Source organism: Pygocentrus nattereri, chromosome 18 (genome assembly GCF_015220715.1).
Source record: "Pygocentrus nattereri isolate fPygNat1 chromosome 18, fPygNat1.pri, whole genome shotgun sequence".
In the NCBI taxonomy this organism is placed as follows: Eukaryota; Metazoa; Chordata; class Actinopteri; order Characiformes; family Serrasalmidae; genus Pygocentrus; species Pygocentrus nattereri.
In genome coordinates, this window is record NC_051228.1 from 36895832 (window position 1) to 36916141 (window position 20310).

A 20310-nucleotide genomic window follows, 5' to 3' on the forward strand; every position below is an offset into this window, starting at 1 on the left:
TGGGTCGCTCTCAGGAGCTCAGAGAATTCCAGCGTGGTACCGTGATCGGACGCCAAGTCCAGTCGTGAAATTTCCTCACTACTAAATATTCCACAGTCAACTGTCAGTGGGATTATAATAAAGTGGAAGTGATTGGGAACGACAGCAACTCAGCCACGAAGTGGTCGGCCACGAAAACGACAGAGCGGGGTCAGCGGATGCTGAGGGGCATAGTGCGCAGAGGTCACCGACTTTCTGCAGAGTCAATCACTACAGACCTCCAAACTTCATGTGGCCTTCAGATCAGCTCAAGAACAGCGTAGAGAGCTTCATGGAATGGGTTTCCATGGCCGAGCAGCTGCATCCAAGCCTTACATCACCAAGCGCAATGCAAAGCGTGGAATGCAGTGGTGTAAAGCGCCGCCACTGGACTCTAGAGCAGTGGAGACGTGTTCTCTGGAGTGACCAATCACGCTTCTCCATCTGGAAATCCGATGGACGAATCTGGGGTTTGGCGGTTGCCAGGAGACGGTACTTGTCTGACTGATTTGTGCCGAGTGTAAAGTTTGGTGGAGGGGGGATCATGGTGTGGGGTTGTTTTTCAGGAGTTGGGCTCGGCCCCTTAGTTCCAGTGAAAGGAACTCTTAAAGCTTCAGCACCAAGAGACTTTGGACAATTTCATGCTCCCAACTTTGTGGGAACAGTTTGGGGACGGCCCCTTCCTGTTCCAACATGACTGCACGCCAGTGCACAAAGCAGGTCCATAAAGACGTGGATGAGCCAGTTTGGTGTGGAAGAACAGAGTCCTGACCTCAACCCCATAGAACACCTTTGGGATGAATTAGAGCGGAGACTGTGAGCCAGGCCTTCTCGTCCAACATCAGTGTCTGACCTCGCAAATGTGCCTAACCCTTGTGGAAAGCCTTCCCAGAAGAGTTGAAGCTGTTATAGCTGCAAAGGGTGGGCCGACATCACATTAAACCCTATGGACTGCAATACAGCAGTCGTTTGAAAATATCATGGACCACCAAAAATTCTTACTGTTAAGCCCTGCAATAGCAGCGACTCATGGTTGGGGCACTGACACTACATCAAATATAATACAACGGTATAGGTTTTATATGGCAGCAGACAGAATGTGGTGGTGCTGTTCAGAACTCACTGAAGAAGGTGAGTGGGATCTCCTTGTAGGTGAATCCAGAAACAAACTGTAAGAGTGAACAAACAAATGAGCAAACAACGCAACAGAATTAGGAGGGCGTTACAGGTAATGCATGAGATTTGTATCCTTACTGTACCTTTATCTTGATGTACTTGATAAGCTTCTTCAGCAGATGTAGCAGATCCTCACGGCCCACCGGCAGATCTTTTAACAAGAGAACAACGTTTAGGTTTGCCCTACTGATCGCTCCATCCTTGCACTCAGCCAAACCTGGCAGTTATTAAAATATCTTGGAGTCATAAATGAGTGGGGTGGGAATAATAACTGGCAACCATAAATGCAGCTAGACAGCTGCAGCTTTACAACCACAACACTAAAAAAACCCAAAAACATTTATTTTATTGTTATGAAAAACATAACCATAATCATATGTTTGTATACTGCTTCCATGGATGGGAAGCTGGCCTTAAAATCTCAGAGGCGTTTTATGTACATTATGGACCCGGCTTTCATAAGGCGTCCTCTCAGAAGAGACCATCTGTCAGTATAACGACTGCACGTTCACCCACCTCCTGGATACAGCAGTGTCTTAACCACATGAACCACTCCATTGGATGCCATTAGGTCATTGCCTGGGACGTTCACTGAGTTCACTTGGATGGAGTTGTTGACCTGAGCAGAGAAAATGTATTAAACATATTAGTAATAACCACATTTTAAAGCAAAAGTCATAATAATGTGATACAGGCAACGGAGATTAGGCCTTATGGGGAACTCTATAGGGAATAAAGACTGAAGAAGCACAAAAGGTAAATGACCTGCAGTATAAAGGCTTTGAAAACCTAACCAGGACATTGAAAGCTGTGACTCTCACAGTCGGAAGAAGGCAAAGTTTACTGTCATGCAGGGATTTTTTAAAATTCTTTTTTATTTCATATGTTTTACAAGACTGGCTCTCTTTTCTATTGTAGGCACTCTTAATGATAAATGGACTCTAGAAAATAAAACCTCTCAAGTAATTTTTTAGGTGATTAACAAAAGTTAACAGCATTTTTCCTTCACTTATAAGTTAAGTTAGTGATGCTTTTTTAATCCCACAAACGGGGAAATTCCACCTCCGCATTTAACCCATCCGTGAAGTGAAACACCACATACACACTAGTGAACACACACACACTAGGGGGCAGTGAGCACACTTGCCCGGAGCGATGGGCAGCCCTATCCATGGCACCCGGGGAGCAATTGGGGGTTAGGTGTCTTGCTCAAGGACACTTCAGTCATGGACTGTCAGCACTGGGGATCGAACCACCCCAGAGATGGTTTAGTACCTTTATTTCTGAGTTTCCTGGGAGAAAAACAAGAGCGTCATATCCAAAAGAAGATTATAATTCAAACATCTGCGTATTCTTTCCCTGAGGAAGCCTTTTCTTTCTACTTGTTCCCTAAAGCCTTCCTTGCTTTGAGTCACAGGCCAGATCCCCTCATTTACAGTCAGGAAATTCCAGAGCAGAGATTAAAAAAGCCATTGTTCTTAGTGTCAGACCGACATCTGAAGGGCAAGGGGGGCTTCTGGCAGCTGAGTTAGAGTGATGATAGCTAATCGCCAGGAAGCTGACAGATTGTTATCAGTGCATACAATCTCTACATGAACATCCACACGCCCATGCATGCAAGCATGCACACACAGGCTTTGAGGTTGGAGATAAGTAACCGCACTAATGCAGAGCTCTTATTACGAGGAAAATGGGAGATGATTCTTATTCAGACTGCATCCAAGGCATATATCTTGTTTGACAAATTATAGAAGGCTACTGTTCATCATTCCTTCAGTAACATGAGATCTAAAAATCATGGAAATATAATGAGCGGGGGCTTCTGTTGTCATGGCTCCCAGTGGGAGAGAGCCGGGTTTTGTGCAAGGGCTTCAGAAAGGAGACACCTCAGGAAATGTGACCCAGAACTTAGTTGCATTTCTGATAAGGGCTTGTCAAAGCCTTCCTCCAGTGTATTAATAGACAATTAATTGGCAATAATCTTAAAGTCAATCCAATTAATCACTCCTCAGCAAACATAGTAGGCGAAACCATCCCTTGTCAATGTCCGTGACTAATGTACTTCTGTCCAAAGCAAATCCCCTGGCAGTTCTCAGGATTTAGTGATCTAATGACCTAATTATAGATGATAATTAAGGAAAATGCTCCTTTAGTGTAATGACCCGTGAGGATGGGGCTGCACTAGAATGCTTGTTTGTGTTTACGCAGGATTTATGGCTTTGGCTTCTAAGCAGGGATTTAAAATAGGAACAGGAATGCTGTCCACTGGTACCCTCTGAGTTCGTCTGTGTATTTTACCCATACATGAAAACTCATGAGCACTGACAAAGGTGACAACTTCAGAAACCAATTCCCTGTAGCAGCATCTGGCAACATTGTTCTTGAAAGAAAATTTTAGTGACGTGAACATTAAATTCTGATGCACTTCAAAACTAAAATACAGGGGTAGGTGCTGTGGAATTATTTCGTTCATTGAGCTCAAGTAACGTCCGAATATTGTATTGTTCTCTATGTATTTTAATTTGTTAAAAAACCTGTTGCTCATCATACCAAAGTTAAACGTTCAATGTGTATAACATTTGACAGGGACCTTCAGTTGAGACCCCACATTTATTATACATCCAGGACATTCTAAAAACTTTGCCCATTATTTGTGTAATGCTTGGACCCCGATGATTGCCACTTGCAATGTCATTTGTAGACAGTTCTTTAGCTCTCATAGTGGTCATGATTGTTTATGGAAATCAACATGTTTTACATCAGTTTGAGAGATAGTAAAGAGGTAAATTGAAGCTGATTGGTATATTATTGGTATATTATTGATATATTATTGATACATTGGCCTTTTTTTGCACATTGTTGGAAAGCCTTTGAAAGAAGAAAATGAAAATGTAACCAACTTTGACACAAAACTCACTTTTCACATTTCTTAGTACTGATTAGGCCTTAAAAGAGTTAAGTACTATTTCTGTGGATTGGTCAAATAATGAATTATTAACTGTGTTTGGGGAGAAAAAATTTTACTTCACTCTCTGAATTCTCTGCTGTCAGCAAACACCACAACCCTGCCCCTCCTAAAAGTTTCAATTCCTCAAACTTACATGATTCACAAATCTGCAAGCATTCAAAAACTGGCAAATTTAGCTAAAAAGCAGTACGTTTGGATGTATGTGTATTCCCTTTGTAGGGCACGTGATACAAAACAATTTGGGCACGTTTTGGTGGTCCCCATAAAGTCCCCATAAAACCTTTTAAGTGTTTAATGTCTTATATTCAATGTTAACGAGTGATTCCAAACTTTTGAACAGTAGTGTGGATCAATAAATAACCTTTTCAAAATCAAAAGTGCCAAATTAAACAAGATCATCAACAAAACTATGTTCAATAAATAAATACAATAAGATCAGATGGATTAACAATAAGTTGTTAAATAGCTTTATACGCTGCTGTTCTGTACAAGAAACTATTAAAATAGCATAGGAGCATCACTAAACCTTAAGCAAATGAATGAATATGCATAATTATGTCCATTGTTGCACCCCTTACTGCCCTGTTTACTAACCCCACCCATTTCCCCTTCTACTCCGCCCACAGTCTGTACATATGAACAAATGAGAAACAACAGCCACAAAGCTCCCACTGAAACTTTCATCAGAAAGATTCTGTCTTTCTGTCCTTCCAGCAGTCACTCAATGTCACTCGCTCAAATCTGAGTCTTAATCCTCTAAACTTGCCTCAGTGCCTGGAATTGCGGGTGGTTCAGCCTTTGCGCTAATCTATTCAATTAAATTACCCTCATTAATCCCACAACAGGGAAACTTCATCCATCCATGCAGTGAAACACCACATACACACTAGTGAACACACACACTGGGTGGGCTGTGAGCACACTTGCCCGGAGCGGTGGGCAGCCCTATCCACGGCGCCCAGGGGAGCAACTGGAGGTTAGGTGTCTTGCTCAAAGAGCTCATGTCCTGTCAGCTATTGGGATCGAAGCAACAACCTTCTGGTCACAAGGCTGGTTCCCTAACATAAACATTTATATGGATTTATATTTTTACTCTCATCCCTGAAGCTTCAATGAGCCACAATTAACCTGCCTGGTTGTGCGTGAAGCTGTTTAGGCCTTCTTGCTAACCTGCAGGGCCACGATGAGGTAACGGGGAGAGGAGCAACAATTTCTTTCTCTACATTTCAGCTTGTGCCACCCATAAAGAGATGACCTTGCCAGGTGAATGCCAGGTGACCTTTGTTTTGCATCAGCAGCACTGGCTCATGACGCTCTCCGCAGCTGTCATGGGTGCGGGCGCTGGCCTCATTCCTCGTCTAACAGCTCTCGGGGGTGCCACGTCCTCTCTGCCCCTTAGAATGTGCTAGCTGATCGGACTGTGACGAGCTTCGAGCTTAACTGTGATATAGAAAACAAAACTGCTACATGGTGACCCAAAATGTTTTGAATGTACTGAGAAAACAATTGTTTTTAATAAAAAAACACAAATGCCAGTCTGTAAACCCATAATAAGCCATCTAAGAGGAGTTAACTATGAAAAAAGCACTATTTTGAGTGCTTCAAAAATGCTAAAATATGAGTTTGAATGTGTGTGATAAGTGGACGTGTTATGAAGGCTGAGGAAAATGCACGCACAGACATCACTTGAAGGTTGTTGCCTTGGATGGTCTTGAGCAGGTTGGTCACTCCACCTTCCAAGCCTCCATTGATAAAGACACCATTGCTGAAATGGTAGAGCAGGATGGTCCTCAGAGCGTTCATATCACCTGAACAAGGGTTGGAAAAGAGTTTATGAAGAGTTTGATATGAAACTGGTTCCACCAGTATGGTGTAGTGGGTAACACCTCTGCCTTCTACACCGCAGACTGGGCTTCAATCCTTGCCTGGGTAAGCACCCTACACTATACCAATAAGAGACCTTGGGCAAGACTCCTAACACCACCTTCGCCTACCTGTGTAAAAATGATCTAATTGTAAGTCGCTCTGGATAAGAGCGTCAGCCAAATGCCGTAAATGTAAATGTAGTAATACGTTTGTATGGTGGTTATTCAGCCAATCTCTTTTACTTCTACGGACACAAACATGTTGGTAATTGAAAGTTAAGACTCAGGGCTACAAGTGAGAATGGAAGTTTTAAAGAAAATATAAGGAGAAGCGTAGGAGGGGTCGAGGAGGGTTAAGGAGGTAATAAAAAAGAGAAAGGAAGGAGGAAATTTACTGGTGAGAAGAGTCAGGTCCTCTTCGGTCAGGCCATCAAATGCATCATCAGTTGGGGCAAAGACTGTGTACCCGCCCTCCTGCCTTAGCAAGTCTGTCAGCCCCGCCATCTCCATCAAAGACAGGAACACTCTGGAACATTCAAGTCAAATCATCCTTTACAGTTTAAAAAAAAATTAGACACAAAGAACCTTAGTGCACCTTAGTTTTATCATTTATATATACCAGTCACATAACTATCTGCTACCAGGGTTGAGTTCAAAAAGTTCAGGCAGAGGGTAGAAGTGGCAAGTTGGTACTTATTTAGCCCTTGTGTGGTGTAGACGTGTTTGTTACCCAGTGGCCTGGTTGTTTTTTTATCAATACAGCCATAACATTTTATCTAAAAATACCACATGTTAAAAATATCACAAGTGTCCAGGGTTGGGTTCTCCTTTAGCAGCTGTAGCCAGTCAGCAGCCTCTCCATGTTGTCCACACAAACACAGGCCATGTAGGAGGAGAACAGAGTGAAGGACACAGCACCTCCACACTTTTACTCCCCGCAGGTTCAGCCCAGCACCACATGTGTAGTATAAATGTGTGGGGGGTGAACAGAGTGAAGCTCTGAAAATGGGTTATTTTATATGTTCTTTACAGAAAATTAACAAAGACCAAGAATCTGAGGTTGAAATGATAATAAACCCTAAACACTGAAAATGGGTCCCACAGACCTGAACACCACACTTGACACGTGAGACTTATTTTAGTGTTGTAGCATTGCCGTTTCAAATCCTCTGCTATTCAAACCCAAATGTTGGCCTGCCAGATTCCAGAACGGCTCTAATGGAAGGTGCAGTGTAAAACAGGCCAACGGGAGCTTTTTGGGTAATCTCTCAATAACGACTGCTTTTTGTAAGCAATATCACATTCCATGCTTTCTTGTCGTCTGCCTCTATACAGCGTTTCCTGCATTTAATCCCACAATGCATGGTACCAGTTTGGCAGTACTTAGATGCAACTGATTCTGGGGTGGATATAAATGATGGTGATTGTTGTAAACTCACGTGAAGCGGCCGTCTGCCTCCAGCATCTCGTAGACGGTGGTCGTGGGCAGTTTGATCAAAGATGTCAGCAGGTGAAGAGCACCATTGCTTCCCTCTTTACTACCTCGGACCATGCAGGCGTTCTCGATGCACACGGCCTGACGCATAAACACACAAAAACGCAGGCGTGTGTTTGAGAGTACAGTGATGTAGCGCAGGTCACCCATGCACTGCACATGGAAAATGAGGCGAGGGATAATGTTGACAGGCGTTTTGGATCATTTTCAGAATATGGGAGAATAACAGGCACTGAGGAAAGAAAGGCAATCTGACACAAGAGACTTGTGGACAGGCTAGAGTGAAAGCAAACAAAGGCTTGGGCACAACTGCCAAGGATTAATGAGTGAAGCATTTAAAACGCAGTCGTTTGCATCTATTGAACAAGTGGTTGCCATCATTCACACTTTGTAACTCTTTGACCTTGAGCAGTTTCCCGCTTGTCCTCTCACTTTCCCGTTCTTTCATCCACACATACACACTAACCGTTCGGTAGACAAAGACTCTGAGGAACTTCCCTCCCAGTGTCTCCAGCAGTTGGCCATTGTAAAGTTCACTCAGGGTGACTTTGAGCTTCAGGATGTGGTTTTCCAGAATTATCTTCAGCAGACGCTGGTCCATTGACATCACCTCCTCTACAAATGCCAAAGATAGGTGACTAAGTTAGAACAGTGATTACCGTTAGAACACTGACCTAACCTAGTGGAAGGTTAATCAGGCCTGTGTTCAGATGTTTTGGGGGCGGGGGCTCACAGTGGTGGACAAAGTACATAAACCATGTATTCAAGTTAAAGTCGAGACACCCAAGGTAAAATATCACTCCAGTAAAAGTAGAAGTTCCTCCCTTTAGACCTCCACTTGAGTAAAAGTACTAAAGTATTTGCCCTCACATGTATTTGAGTATCAAAAGTAAAAGTACTAAAAGAGTAATTAACTTAATGCAACTTAGTTCCAAGTTTAAGTTGAATAAAAACTGGCTTTAAACTCAGGATCACAGATGAGCTCCTTTACTATGTTGATCTGTAGGCGTCTGTTCATAAACATAAACCAGCCCAAACTCATTTACTATAAAATGAAATGGTGTTTGTAGAAATTCAGAAAAAAGCCGCGTCAGTCTCGACTGCATATGTGGACATATTTCTATATTGAGCTCTATTTACACAAAGTTAGGTTAGTTCGTCATTTATGTTGAACAGACTCTCCCAAAGTTTTACGCTGCTGCGCTGACGTTGAACCGCGTGCTGCACTGGGTCGGTATGACCAACAGGTCAAAACCAGCTCTAAACAAAGTGACCGCTGGGCCCTGATTGGTGCTCTGGCTTTGCGCTTCTTTCGTTTTGACATGTTACGTTTTTATACACACAGAAACCAAAAGGAACGACAGATTTCTCAAAATGTAGGAGGAAAAAGTCGGATATTAGACTCTGAAATGTAGTGGAGTGAAAGGAAAAAGTCCAGAACGGAGAAACTTCAGTACAGATACACCAAAAATACTAAAGTACAGAAACCAATTACTTTTACATTACATGGGAAACTGGGCAACCTGAACATGAATTAAGCTCAGTTTGATTTACCTTTTTCAGCATTTCAAAGGTAGACAATAGCACTAACATTACTAGCTGTGCTGAGATCTGAACCCCAGTTGCGAGCATGCAAAGCTGTGGCATTACATTTCATTCTGTGCCATATTATAACTCTATTTAAGAACTCCACAGAATCTCATATAAACTGCTGTTTTTACAACAATAAAAACTTAGCGTACCAAGTTAACACCCCTTATTTTTGACATTATGTTTGCTTGCTGCTCAAAACCACATTAAGAAAGCATTGCGTTCTACAAAGAGATCATCAGTGCTTCATCGGTGGGGTTCCCTAGAGTTGCCACCATTCTCACTAAGCTAAAACTGGACACCCCTCTGCTCCGAGGGGTTTGTTTATTCTTCAAAACAAGCTTGTAGATGGTTTGGTGAACATTTACCAACCATACGTGAGATAAGCAGCTCTCACAGTGCTTAGTTCGGTGAAACACTAATGCTATTTGAGCAGCTGGGATGCGACCGTCTTCGGCTGTGTTTTACTTTAGTTACAATTTTGACGTTCATCGACTAACTTGGTGAGAAAAACAAAACTGGCAATGTGGATCTTAAGTTTGGTCATAGAAAATGACGTTTTAATATGAAGGCGAAATGATGTTCCTTATTTTGCAGAAGTTGAATCATTTGGATTTTTGGTAATACATGCCTGGAGTTCATTTTGAAGGAATTCTTCTCGGAAAAAGTAGCAATCCTTCCTTTTGAAGACTTCGTCCTTTACCATGTATACGCTTAATTTTAGACTCAGTGACTTCTGGTAGTTCTCTTTGTGATTGGCCGTTGCGCTAATAAACATTTACGTTAAATGACGCAATTGGACTAAAAATGTCAGTGGTGGGGGGGGGTGGGCGGTGGGGTTGTTGGGCGTTGGCCAACATAGTTTTTCCCCAGACAATTCAGGGAAATCACTGCAAAAGTAAGACACAACCTCAAAACCAGACTGTCTGGGTCTGAGAACCAAAAGCAGTCGGTACTGGATCAGAGGCATAAGACAACACAAGCTGACCCACAAGCTTTATTTCCCATGGGGAGGCTGAGCCTCATCTCTCTGAAATGGATCTTGAAGAATGGCAGGGGTGACATAAAATATGCAGAGAGCACTCTTGAAGAGTCTGAGGGTGGTGGGGCAGGTGCTCAGGTACCTCCTGGGGTCTGTCTGTACACGTGCCTGGTTTTCAGCCTTTTTTAAATCATCATGGAATTCTCCTTTTCAGGTTTCCCACCTTTTTGAATGTTACTGTCGGCCTTGCTTTCATCACACGCATCATGAAACCGAACCACGTCACGTGATCTTTAACAAAGCTACTGCGTTTGGGGTAAGAGGAAAATAGGCTAAACTATTAAACAATAATAACAAAGAATTATGCATGTCGTATCACAAGTACAGCACCCTCCAAAGTTATCATCATGCTTGGTATGAATTTTTTTCATAAAATCATTTTTCCCTCAGGAACTTTTTTTATATATGTTCAGCACAAGATCAAACTAATAAAGATAATAGAGCACATATGTCATAAAAAAGTCATGTGAACAGAAGAATTCAAATTTTACACACATCTAGGGCGGTCACTATCGGTCGTATTAGTGATTCAGTCATCTTGCAATAATTTAGATGATTAATTGACCAGTTGTGGACATGCAATTCATAACAAAACATTTTTGAAAGCATGCAATTTATAAATACAAACCTAAACGCATTCATGAGATCCTGCTGGTGTGGGTTTGTTCTATTTTAGTGATGCTTATTAAATGACTTGCGGAGAATGTTAAGACTGCAAAACATGGCTTAATACTGACCTGTGAATGCCAATATCATTACTGACCTGTGAATGCCAATATCATTACTGACCTGTGAATGCCAATTCACAGAGAATGTGCCTTTTAATCAAGTATTTTTAATGAATACATTGATCTTAATCCAGAAAACCTGGCAACCCTATTGTCAAACATATTGCCCATTTATAAAAATTGAACTTTGTCTTTTCTGTATTCTTAGTGTCGCAACAAATTCACAGCATGCATTGTTAATGTGTCCTGTACAGGTCTGTTGTGGTGGCATGGGGTTAGACGCACCGTTGAAGGCTCCATTGAGTGGAGCGAGCAGTGTGTACTGAGTCTCAGGCCTCATTGCTGCAGACAAGCCCAGCTCATACACCATATCACTGAAAGTGCTTTGGGACCCGCCTATCAGCTCTGTCACTTGCTTAGCTTCAGGAGGACCGAGAGACAGAGAAAAAGAAAAGGAGACAGAGAGAGATGTCAAGACCATGGAACCATTTACATAACAATACATATTACACAACAAAACTCGCTTTTGACCTGAATAAATGAAACAGATTTCGAAGGCAGAGATTTTTCCTAATATTAAGTGCATTAAAATTCCATGAAGATCCCAGGAAACGTCAACTGAGATTTTCAACTGCCAGTGTCCTTGAGTAGTGTACATGTGCGCAAAACGTTGCTTTTGCACTGTTGTCTTAAATCTTGCGAACATAGCTTAATGTAAAATGATCGTAAGAATATTATACGATTATTTAACTTAAGATATTTTCACTCCAGTAGCGAAATTACACTATATCTCCAAAAGTATTCGCTCGTCTGGCTTCACACGCATATGAACATGAGTGACATTGCATTCCACGCTTTGCGTTGCGCTTGGTGATGTAAGGCTTGGATGCAGCTGCTCGGCCATGGAAACCCGTTCCATGAAGCTCTCTACGCTGTTCTTGAGCTGATCTGAAGGCCACATGAAGTTTGGAGGTCTGTAGTGATTGACTCTGCAGAAAGTCGGTGACCTCTGCGCACTATGCCCCTCAGCATCCACTGACCGCTCTGTCATTTTACATGGCCGACCACTTCGTGGCTGAGCTGCTGTCGTTCCCAATCGCTTCCACTTTGTTATAATCCCACTGACAGTCGACTGTGGAATATTTAGTAGTGAGGAAATTTCACGACTGGACTTGCTGCACAGGTGGCGTCCGATCACGGTACCACGCTGGAGTTCACTGAGCTCCTGAGAGCGACCCATTCTTTCACTAATGTCTGTAGAAGCAGTATGCAGGCCTAGGGGCTCGGCTTTACACACCTGTGGCCATGGAAGTGACTGGAACACCTGAACTCAATGATTTGAATGGGTGAGTGAAAACGTTTGGAAATATAGTGTATATCACAGTATTGGCAGGTCATTGTTTTAAGAAAAAAGCAAGCAAAATTATCTGTCAACTTAGTGGGATAATTTAGTACACAGTAACATAGAAGTAAAGGAATTGGATACTTTTTCCACTAAGTAATAAATAACACATTTCAAATACATTTTGAGAGAAGTAACTTAAATTAATAGGTTTTGTTTTTTTTTTTTTTGAGTAATTGCAACACTGGAGCAAACTATACTAGCATTAACAGAAGCATTATATGTGTCCTGCTGAGCCTGGTCAGCACTCTATTCTGACCAATATTTTCTGCTGAACTTGTGACTCTGTTTGATTTTCCAACAATGCCAAGACAATCACATAGAAGAACATCCTCCCCATAATATAGATTATCGCTTGATTGTCTTGTTCATACCAGTCTGTCTCTGGCAGTCCTTTATAACCATGACCAGGGGTGAGGCTGCATTAAAACAACAATAGTCACTGCAATTGCAAATAATTTTACAACTGCAATGCATTTTATAATGTAGATACATATTGGAAAAGGTTATTAAACCTCAACATGTCCAGCATATGGATTTTTTTATTTGAACAGGGCTCTTGTCTCATGGGAGCCCTAGACAGCTGTTTACCTTTGCCAAGTGCAACGACAACAGGTGTAGCAACAAAATGTTAGTTAACAAAGTGGGTGGAATTTGCTGTACACTGTTAGAGATAAAGGTTCAGTGCAGGTACAAACATTATAAATGTTCCCTAAGAGATTCAACAGTGGTTTTAAGGTCCAATAGTGTACCTTAAATATGTTGTTCTTTGTGGATAAGTGTGTATATATATATATATATATATATATATATATATCTCAATCAATCAATCAATCAATCAACCTTTATTTTGACTCGGAAGTACATTGAGGGCAACCCTCATTTTCAATGTAGCCGAGCATTTACAAAAACAGAGATTGACATGACAAAGAAAATAATAACTACATTTAATCATTTTAAATTATGAGAAAATTTAAAATAACAGTGAATAAAAGATAAAAGTAGATAAAAAATAGAACTTGAGATTTAAATGGTAAGAAATTAAGATCAAAAATAGATAAGAAATTAGTAATAATACAATATCACAAATTTGAAAAGTAATGATAAAAAAACTTAAAATAAAATGAGAGGAAATAAATAAATAAATAAAAAGAGATAAAGAACTAAGTAGAACTAACACAAAAATAAAAGTTACGAATAAATATGATTAAGTAAAACAGGTACAGGCTGTCTGTAGGTGGTTTGATATTACATATATATATATATATATATATATATATATATATATATATATATATATATATATATATATATGTTACTTTTCATACAGAGCAGTAGAGTAAAAGCCTGGAGGCGAGGCGGGGTGTGGAGTCAGTCCAGCTTAGAACAGATCATTTCAGTGGATTATGGTTCAGTTATGTTCCCTGACTGAAGGGACTGAGATGGAGCCTTGAGGGTCCCACCCCAGTGACAGTTTGGTACCTTTATTTCTGAGAGTCTAGTGTCTGTGGTAAGACTCTTACCTGAGTCAGGCATAAGTACTTGATCAATGAGGTGGATGACTCCATTTTTGGTGACAATGTCCTTCTTCAGCACCATCTTAATGCCGTTGACCGTGAGACTGTCTCCATCGCAACCAATTTCAATAGTGCTGCCCTCCATTGTCTCATACACTGAGCCAGCCATTATGGCTTCTGAGCACTGCACTGAGCTTAGGAGATGGTACTTCAGAAGGGCTGGAGGACAGGGAGAGAGATAAAGAGAGAGAAAGAGTGCAAATTCAGAGATTACATGCATAATACTTCATTTGGTAAGTGTCATTGCACTACTAGCCTGTGCAATACTGATATTTGCAAAAATGGGCTTCCAAAATATAAACAAACCCTCAAACAGTGAAAACATGTTTTTCATGTATTGTGTGTTTTGAGCATCCTGGTTACCAGTGGTGGACAGTAACTGAGTAACTGAGTAAATGTAATTAGTTTCTGTACTTTAGTATTTTTGGTGTATCTGTACTGAAGTTTCTCCGTTCTGGGCGACTTTTTCCTTTCACTCCACTACATTTCAGAGTCTAATATCCGACTTTTTCCTCCTACATTTTGAGAAATCTGTCGTTCCTTTTGGTTTCTGTGTGTATAAAAACGTAACATGTCAAAACGAAAGAAGCGCAAAGCCAGAGCACCAATCAGGGCCCAGCGGTCACTTTGTTTAGAGCTGGTTTTGACCTGTTGGTCAGACCGACCCAGTGCAGCACGCGGTTCAACGTCAGCGCAGCAGCGTAAAACTTTGGGAGAGTCTGTTCAACATAAATGATGAACTAACCTAACTTTGTGTAAATAGAGCTCAATATAGAAATATGTCCACATATGCAGTCGAGACTGACGCGGCTTTTTTCTGAATTTCTACAAACACCATTTCATTTTATAGTAAATGAGTTTGGGCTGGTTTATGTTTATGAACAGACGCCTACAGATCAACATAGTAACGGAGCTCATCTGTGATCCTGAGTTTAAAGCCAGTTTTTATTCAACTTAAACTTGGAACTAAGTTGTAAATAAATCTGAAACTGAAACTTTGCTTGTGTGTAAAAAGTGATTTCAGAGCCACTCGGTTCTCCCTGATGGAAACTGTTTACCTTCAGTGTTTTGTGCTTCTGATCATTTTAATAGACGTCAGCGTCACTAATTAATGACGTTCTATTAAAAGACTGGTTTACCAAGAGAGACGCTGGAGGACTTTCACCTGAAATGAGTTCATGAAGCCAGTCTGGTTATAAAAATGATAACAGGACATCAGAGCCAGAATTACTCTTTTAGTACTTTTACTTTATACTTAAGTACATTTGAAGGGAAATACTTTAGTACTTTTACTCAAGTGGAGGTCTAAAGGGAGGAACTTCTACTTTTACTGGAGGAATATTTTACCCTGGGGGTCTCTACTTTAACTCAAGTACATGGTTTGTGTAATTTGTCCACCACTGCTGATCAGTTTCCACACTTGATGACTTTATGTGAGTAGTACTACTGTGTTGTTTAGTGGTGTAGATAATATGAGCTGGGTAGATGAGCTTGCACTGCCTATGAATGCTGCTGATGCACACTATGTGGCCAAATGTATGTGGACATATGATCACACCTGTATGAGATTGCTGGACATCCCGTATGTGGACAACCGGGGCACTAATATGGAGTTGCCCTTCTTTTTGTGACCATAAATCCCTTCACATTTCTGATTTTGGAATGTGTATGTGGGAATTTTTGCAAGTTTAGTCAAAAGAGTATTTTTGAGGTCAGGCACTGATGTGTGCAATCAACATTCCAACTCATTCTGATGGTGTTCAGTGGGGTTGCGGTCAGAACTTTGTTCACTGGATTTCTTCCATACCAAACTTGTCAAACTATGTGTTTATGGACTTCGTCGTCCTGGAACAGGAAAGCGCCTTCCTCAAACCACTGATATAAACCTGGAAGTGCACAATTGTCTGAAACAGGGGTGCACAACTCTGGTCCTGGTGTGTTGTGTGTCCAGCACAGTTTGATGATTTACCTGCTCCAACACACTGATTACACTTCTTTTAATTGCCATGTTAAGTGAGTGGGTTTGAGCCGGGAAATCTCCAAACTGTGCTGGACCTCCAGGACCGGAGTTGTGCACCCCTGATCTAAAACATCTTTTTATGCTGTACCATTCATGTTACTGTTCACTAGAACTAAGGGGCCAAGCCCAAACCCTGAAAAACAAAGCCAGCCCCAGATTATTATTCCTCTCCTATCAAACTTTACTGTTTGGACGCTGCAATATCCAATATTGTGAGAATTGTACTTAAACCAAGTAAAAAATGTTTGGAAATAAGATAAATAATCTTAAAATTAGCTTAAAACAATTTCAGCTGGAGAAATATTGAAAGTATTGACTAGATTTTACATCATTTTACTTGGCAAGATGTTCATTCACAGGGTCTCCAATGTTTGTCTATGTGCTCGATTTTAGCAATGGACGTTGCTGAACCAGCTGAACTCAAAAATTAGGAGGGGTGTGCACATACTTTTGGCTGTACATCTCTTTCTCTCTCTCTCTCTCTCTCTCTCTCTCTCTCTCTCTCTCTCTATATATATATATATATATATATATATATATATATATATATATATATATATATATATATATGTGTGTGTATGTATGTATATATATATATATGTATATATATATATATATATACACACACACATATATATGTATATATAGTCAGGACATAGCATAATGCTGTTTTCAGATCAAAACCTCATATCTCCAAAATGCCAACTTTTCAGGAGAAGGAAAAAACATACCTTAGTTTTAATGTAAGTCAATGGAACCAGACGTTTTTCCAAGTAATTTTGGGTCATTTCTGTTGGTCCATTTTTCATCAAATTTATATACAGTATACAAGACCACTGGTACTTTCAACCTGGGTCAAAAACTGAAAAATGATAAAAGCGGAGATACAAGGTTTTGTGCGGACAGTGGCGATAATTACACATGACTCATCGTGCTAAACAACCAGTCGCCTCTTGATTTCTATGAAGCACTTTATTTGATTCATGTTACAAGCAAGTAATGTTTCAGTTAAGGATTTAAAACGCCAGCTTGGCTCATTAAAAAGCCAATCATTTTATTTATGTTGCAACTTTGGCTAAAGGAAAGTACTGGAAATGTGTTTTGTGTGCTCATTTAGTCCAGACAGTCTGGAGCGCCGAGTTACTTCAAGGGAAATAAAGGTTGATTAAGAATTTGGCTATGATGAAGATGATGGTCTACGTCTGTTATTTTGACCACATCCTGGGGTGTCCATGTGGTTATTGACCTGAACAGACAGTAAAGTGTGATGTAATCTGCCAGACACCCACCCAGTCCTTCCTGTGCAGAGGCTATCTGGAAAGGCAAGTGGACAGTTCGCAGAAACCACACTAAGCACATTATCGCTTTCCCAGGAGCGCCGTCTGTTCTGCTAATTCTCACTGTCTGTTCATGCAAAGTGTGTGTGTGAGCGCATAATGCCACATCTGTCCATCCCTCTGTATTGTTTTGTTTCAAGAGCGTGACCAAATCCAGTACAGTGGAGTTGGTGTGGCTGGCGCTCTTAAACTCCTTCCTATAAAGCAGGCTTGGCTTATGACCCAGAACGCTGCAGCCCTGAGGAGGTCTGGCACTCTGTTTCATGCGTTTTGGAGCGCCTGACTCCTCTGATCTCTCGTAATGACTGGGTCTCTCATGCTTTTTTCATGAACTGCTTGAGTTGGTCTGGACCGGGCAGAGGTGCTAGCTCTAAAATATGAAGCATGTGCTACAGGGCAGAGTCTTGATGTGCCATCTCCAGCAAAACAACCCTGGGAAAAAGACATCCTGACCAACAAGTGACCCACAACATGTTTAAAAGACTCAATCATCAAACGAGTCACTGCAGATTCTGTTGCTGTGTTTCTTTGGGCCAAAGTCACTACAACTGGCAGGTGAACTTCACAGCATTGTGATGATCGATGCCTCCAAATAGAAAGTGCTATAAGGTCACGCCACTGTATGCAGGAAGATAGGAGAATAAACACCGGTCAGGCATAGCATTCTGACCACCTGGTTGTTTCTAGGCTCACTGTCCACTTTATCAGCTCCACTTACTGTATAGCTGCACTCTGTAGTTCTACAGTTACAGACTGTAGTCCATCTGTTTCTCTGATACTCTGTTACCCTGTTCTTCAGTGGTCAGGACCCCCATGGACCCTCACAGAGCAGGTACTGTTTGGGTGGTGGGCCATTCTCAGCACTGCAGTAACACTGACCGTAGAAACAAGCAGGTGGTCATAATGTTGTGCCTGGATTGGTGTACTTAGCTAACAAATCCAAGTCCTGCCAAGCCTGCAGTGCTGCTTTTCCAATCTCTGATGGCTCTGAATACTTTTAGCACTTGCTGGATAAATTTTCATTCAAATTACTGGAATTACTGTTTCTCGGGTTCCGGGACTGCTTGCGCATTTCTGGTATACGAATGACAAAGTTTGAAACCCAGACACCACAAAAAGTCATCGTTTATCAAGATCCGATACACCATTGTTCAAGCATTTCCTCCCAGGAACAGTGAGTGGGAGCAGACTGTCTTGACTTTGGATGCCCCAGCGACTGTGGTTAGCTCTGCTGTTTGCCCACTGTCTGAGAACTAAACACAGCTCCCAGCCGGCTGCGTTCATCCCGTTTACTTAGAAATATGAGACATGGACCTTTAGAAACAATTCAGCCTTGAATCAAAAGGCCTTTTACTTGGCCTTTCCTTATTTGTTATAAATGCATCGACAGCGATGAAGTCTCCAAAATGAGCAGCGCTGTAAGACTCTGATTTAGGAGTATCATAAAATGCATCACACACGAAAGTGTTATTTAAAAGTACCATTGGTCCCACTTTATATTAAGTGAGTCTAATAACTGTGTAGTTACATATGAACAACATATGTAACTACTAATGATTTAGTCACTGTTACAGATGAATTACAGAAGTACAGCTTATGTAATTACACACACGTATCAACTTCAGTTTTGCCTCATGTAATTACACAAGAGCATCTAAATAGTTGTAACAGCCCATTCTCTCTCATGTAATTACACAAGGGTAATAACATTAGTATAATCACATTTGTAATCAGACTTTTTTAAACGGAAGTATTTAATCCAACATTCGGGGGCAGTCATGGGCTGGAGGTTAGGGAACCAGCCCTGTGACCGGAACGCTTCCGGTTCGATGCCCAGAGCTGACAGCACGTGACTGAGGTGTCCTTGAGCAAGACACCTAACCCCCAACTGCTCCCCGGGCGCTGCGGATTGGGCTGCCCACCGCTCCGGGCAAGTGTGCTCACTGCCCCCTAGTGTGTGTGTCTGCTCACTAGTGTGTGTGGTGTTTCACTGCACAGATGAGTTAAATGTGGAGGTGAAATTTCCCCGCTGTGGGACTAAAAAGGGTCACTTAATTACTTAATCTTAACTTAATCAAATCACATTAAGACATTATAGTACAGACGTTTATGTTTCTGATGCTGACACTGTAACCAGTTTCAGCTTTAAACCAGTCTGTAATGTGACAGAACAGCAGACGCCCCCTTATCTTAAAACGCAGCTTTCATGACGTTAATTAAACGTGCTGTATTACCACGTTATAACACAGTACCTACATACCAACTACACAGGAACTGCGCACTTAGTTTATAGTGTAACTTTAAAGCTGCTCCACAGGTCCTGTATCATCTGTCTAGATGATCCATTTACATTTACATTTATGGCATTTGGCTGACGCTCTTATCCAGAGCGACTTACAATTTGATCATTTTACACAGGGAGGCCAAGGTGGTGTTGGGAGTCTTGCCCAAGGACTCTTATTGGTATAGTGCAGGGTGTTTGCCCAGGTGGGGATTGAACCCCAGTCTACAGCCTAGAAGGCAGAGGTGTTAACCACTACACTAACCAACCACTCGTGTAATAACAAGGCACAACTGAAGTTAATACATGTGTGTAATTACATAGGATGTACTCCTGTAATCCCTCTGTAACAGGGCCTAAATCAACAGTAGTTAGTGTTGTTGCATGTGTTATTCATGTGTAACTGCACAGTTATTAGAGACACTTCACATAAAGTGGGACCCAGCTTTGTCTTTTTCGAGCACTAAAAGGAAGTGTGTAATAACTTGCATTAAGACATTACTTACACGGTCTCTGCCAGCTTTCCTACATTTAGCGAGCATTTGTGTTACTGGTTCTAGTGTCACTGCACTGGCTTCAGCTTTAAACCAGTCTGTAATGTGGCAGAACAGCAGAGGCCCCCTTATATTGCACCAAAGCAACATCTGTATCACCACTGCATTATTACACAGTAACTACATAACAACTACACAGGACCTGCCCATTTATTTTAAAGTGTAACTTCATCACTGCACTAGAGGAAAGTTCCCGTGGAGTTGATATGTAGGTACAGTGTAATTACAGAATAGTACTAATCAATGTGATGTGACTA

At 41.3% G+C, this 20310-nt stretch overlaps 1 protein-coding gene across 4 annotated transcripts in view; it reads right to left on the bottom strand.

Moving 5' to 3' along the window:
- The window catches only part of postna (periostin, osteoblast specific factor a), a 54147-nt gene that overhangs the window by 12458 nt on the left and 21379 nt on the right, over positions 1–20310 (bottom strand). For all 4 annotated transcript variants that reach the window (XM_017691431.2, XM_017691434.2, XM_017691433.2 and 1 more), the window contains exons 8-16: positions 13808–14020; positions 11168–11302; positions 7989–8137; positions 7467–7603; positions 6423–6553; positions 5840–5970; positions 1711–1813; positions 1278–1345; positions 1142–1187 (exon numbers count right to left, since the gene is read on the bottom strand). In XM_017691431.2, coding sequence (XP_017546920.1) covers positions 1142–1187; positions 1278–1345; positions 1711–1813; positions 5840–5970; positions 6423–6553; positions 7467–7603; positions 7989–8137; positions 11168–11302; positions 13808–14020 — 1113 coding nt within the window. The remainder of the gene's footprint in view (positions 1–1141; positions 1188–1277; positions 1346–1710; positions 1814–5839; positions 5971–6422; positions 6554–7466; positions 7604–7988; positions 8138–11167; positions 11303–13807; positions 14021–20310) is intronic.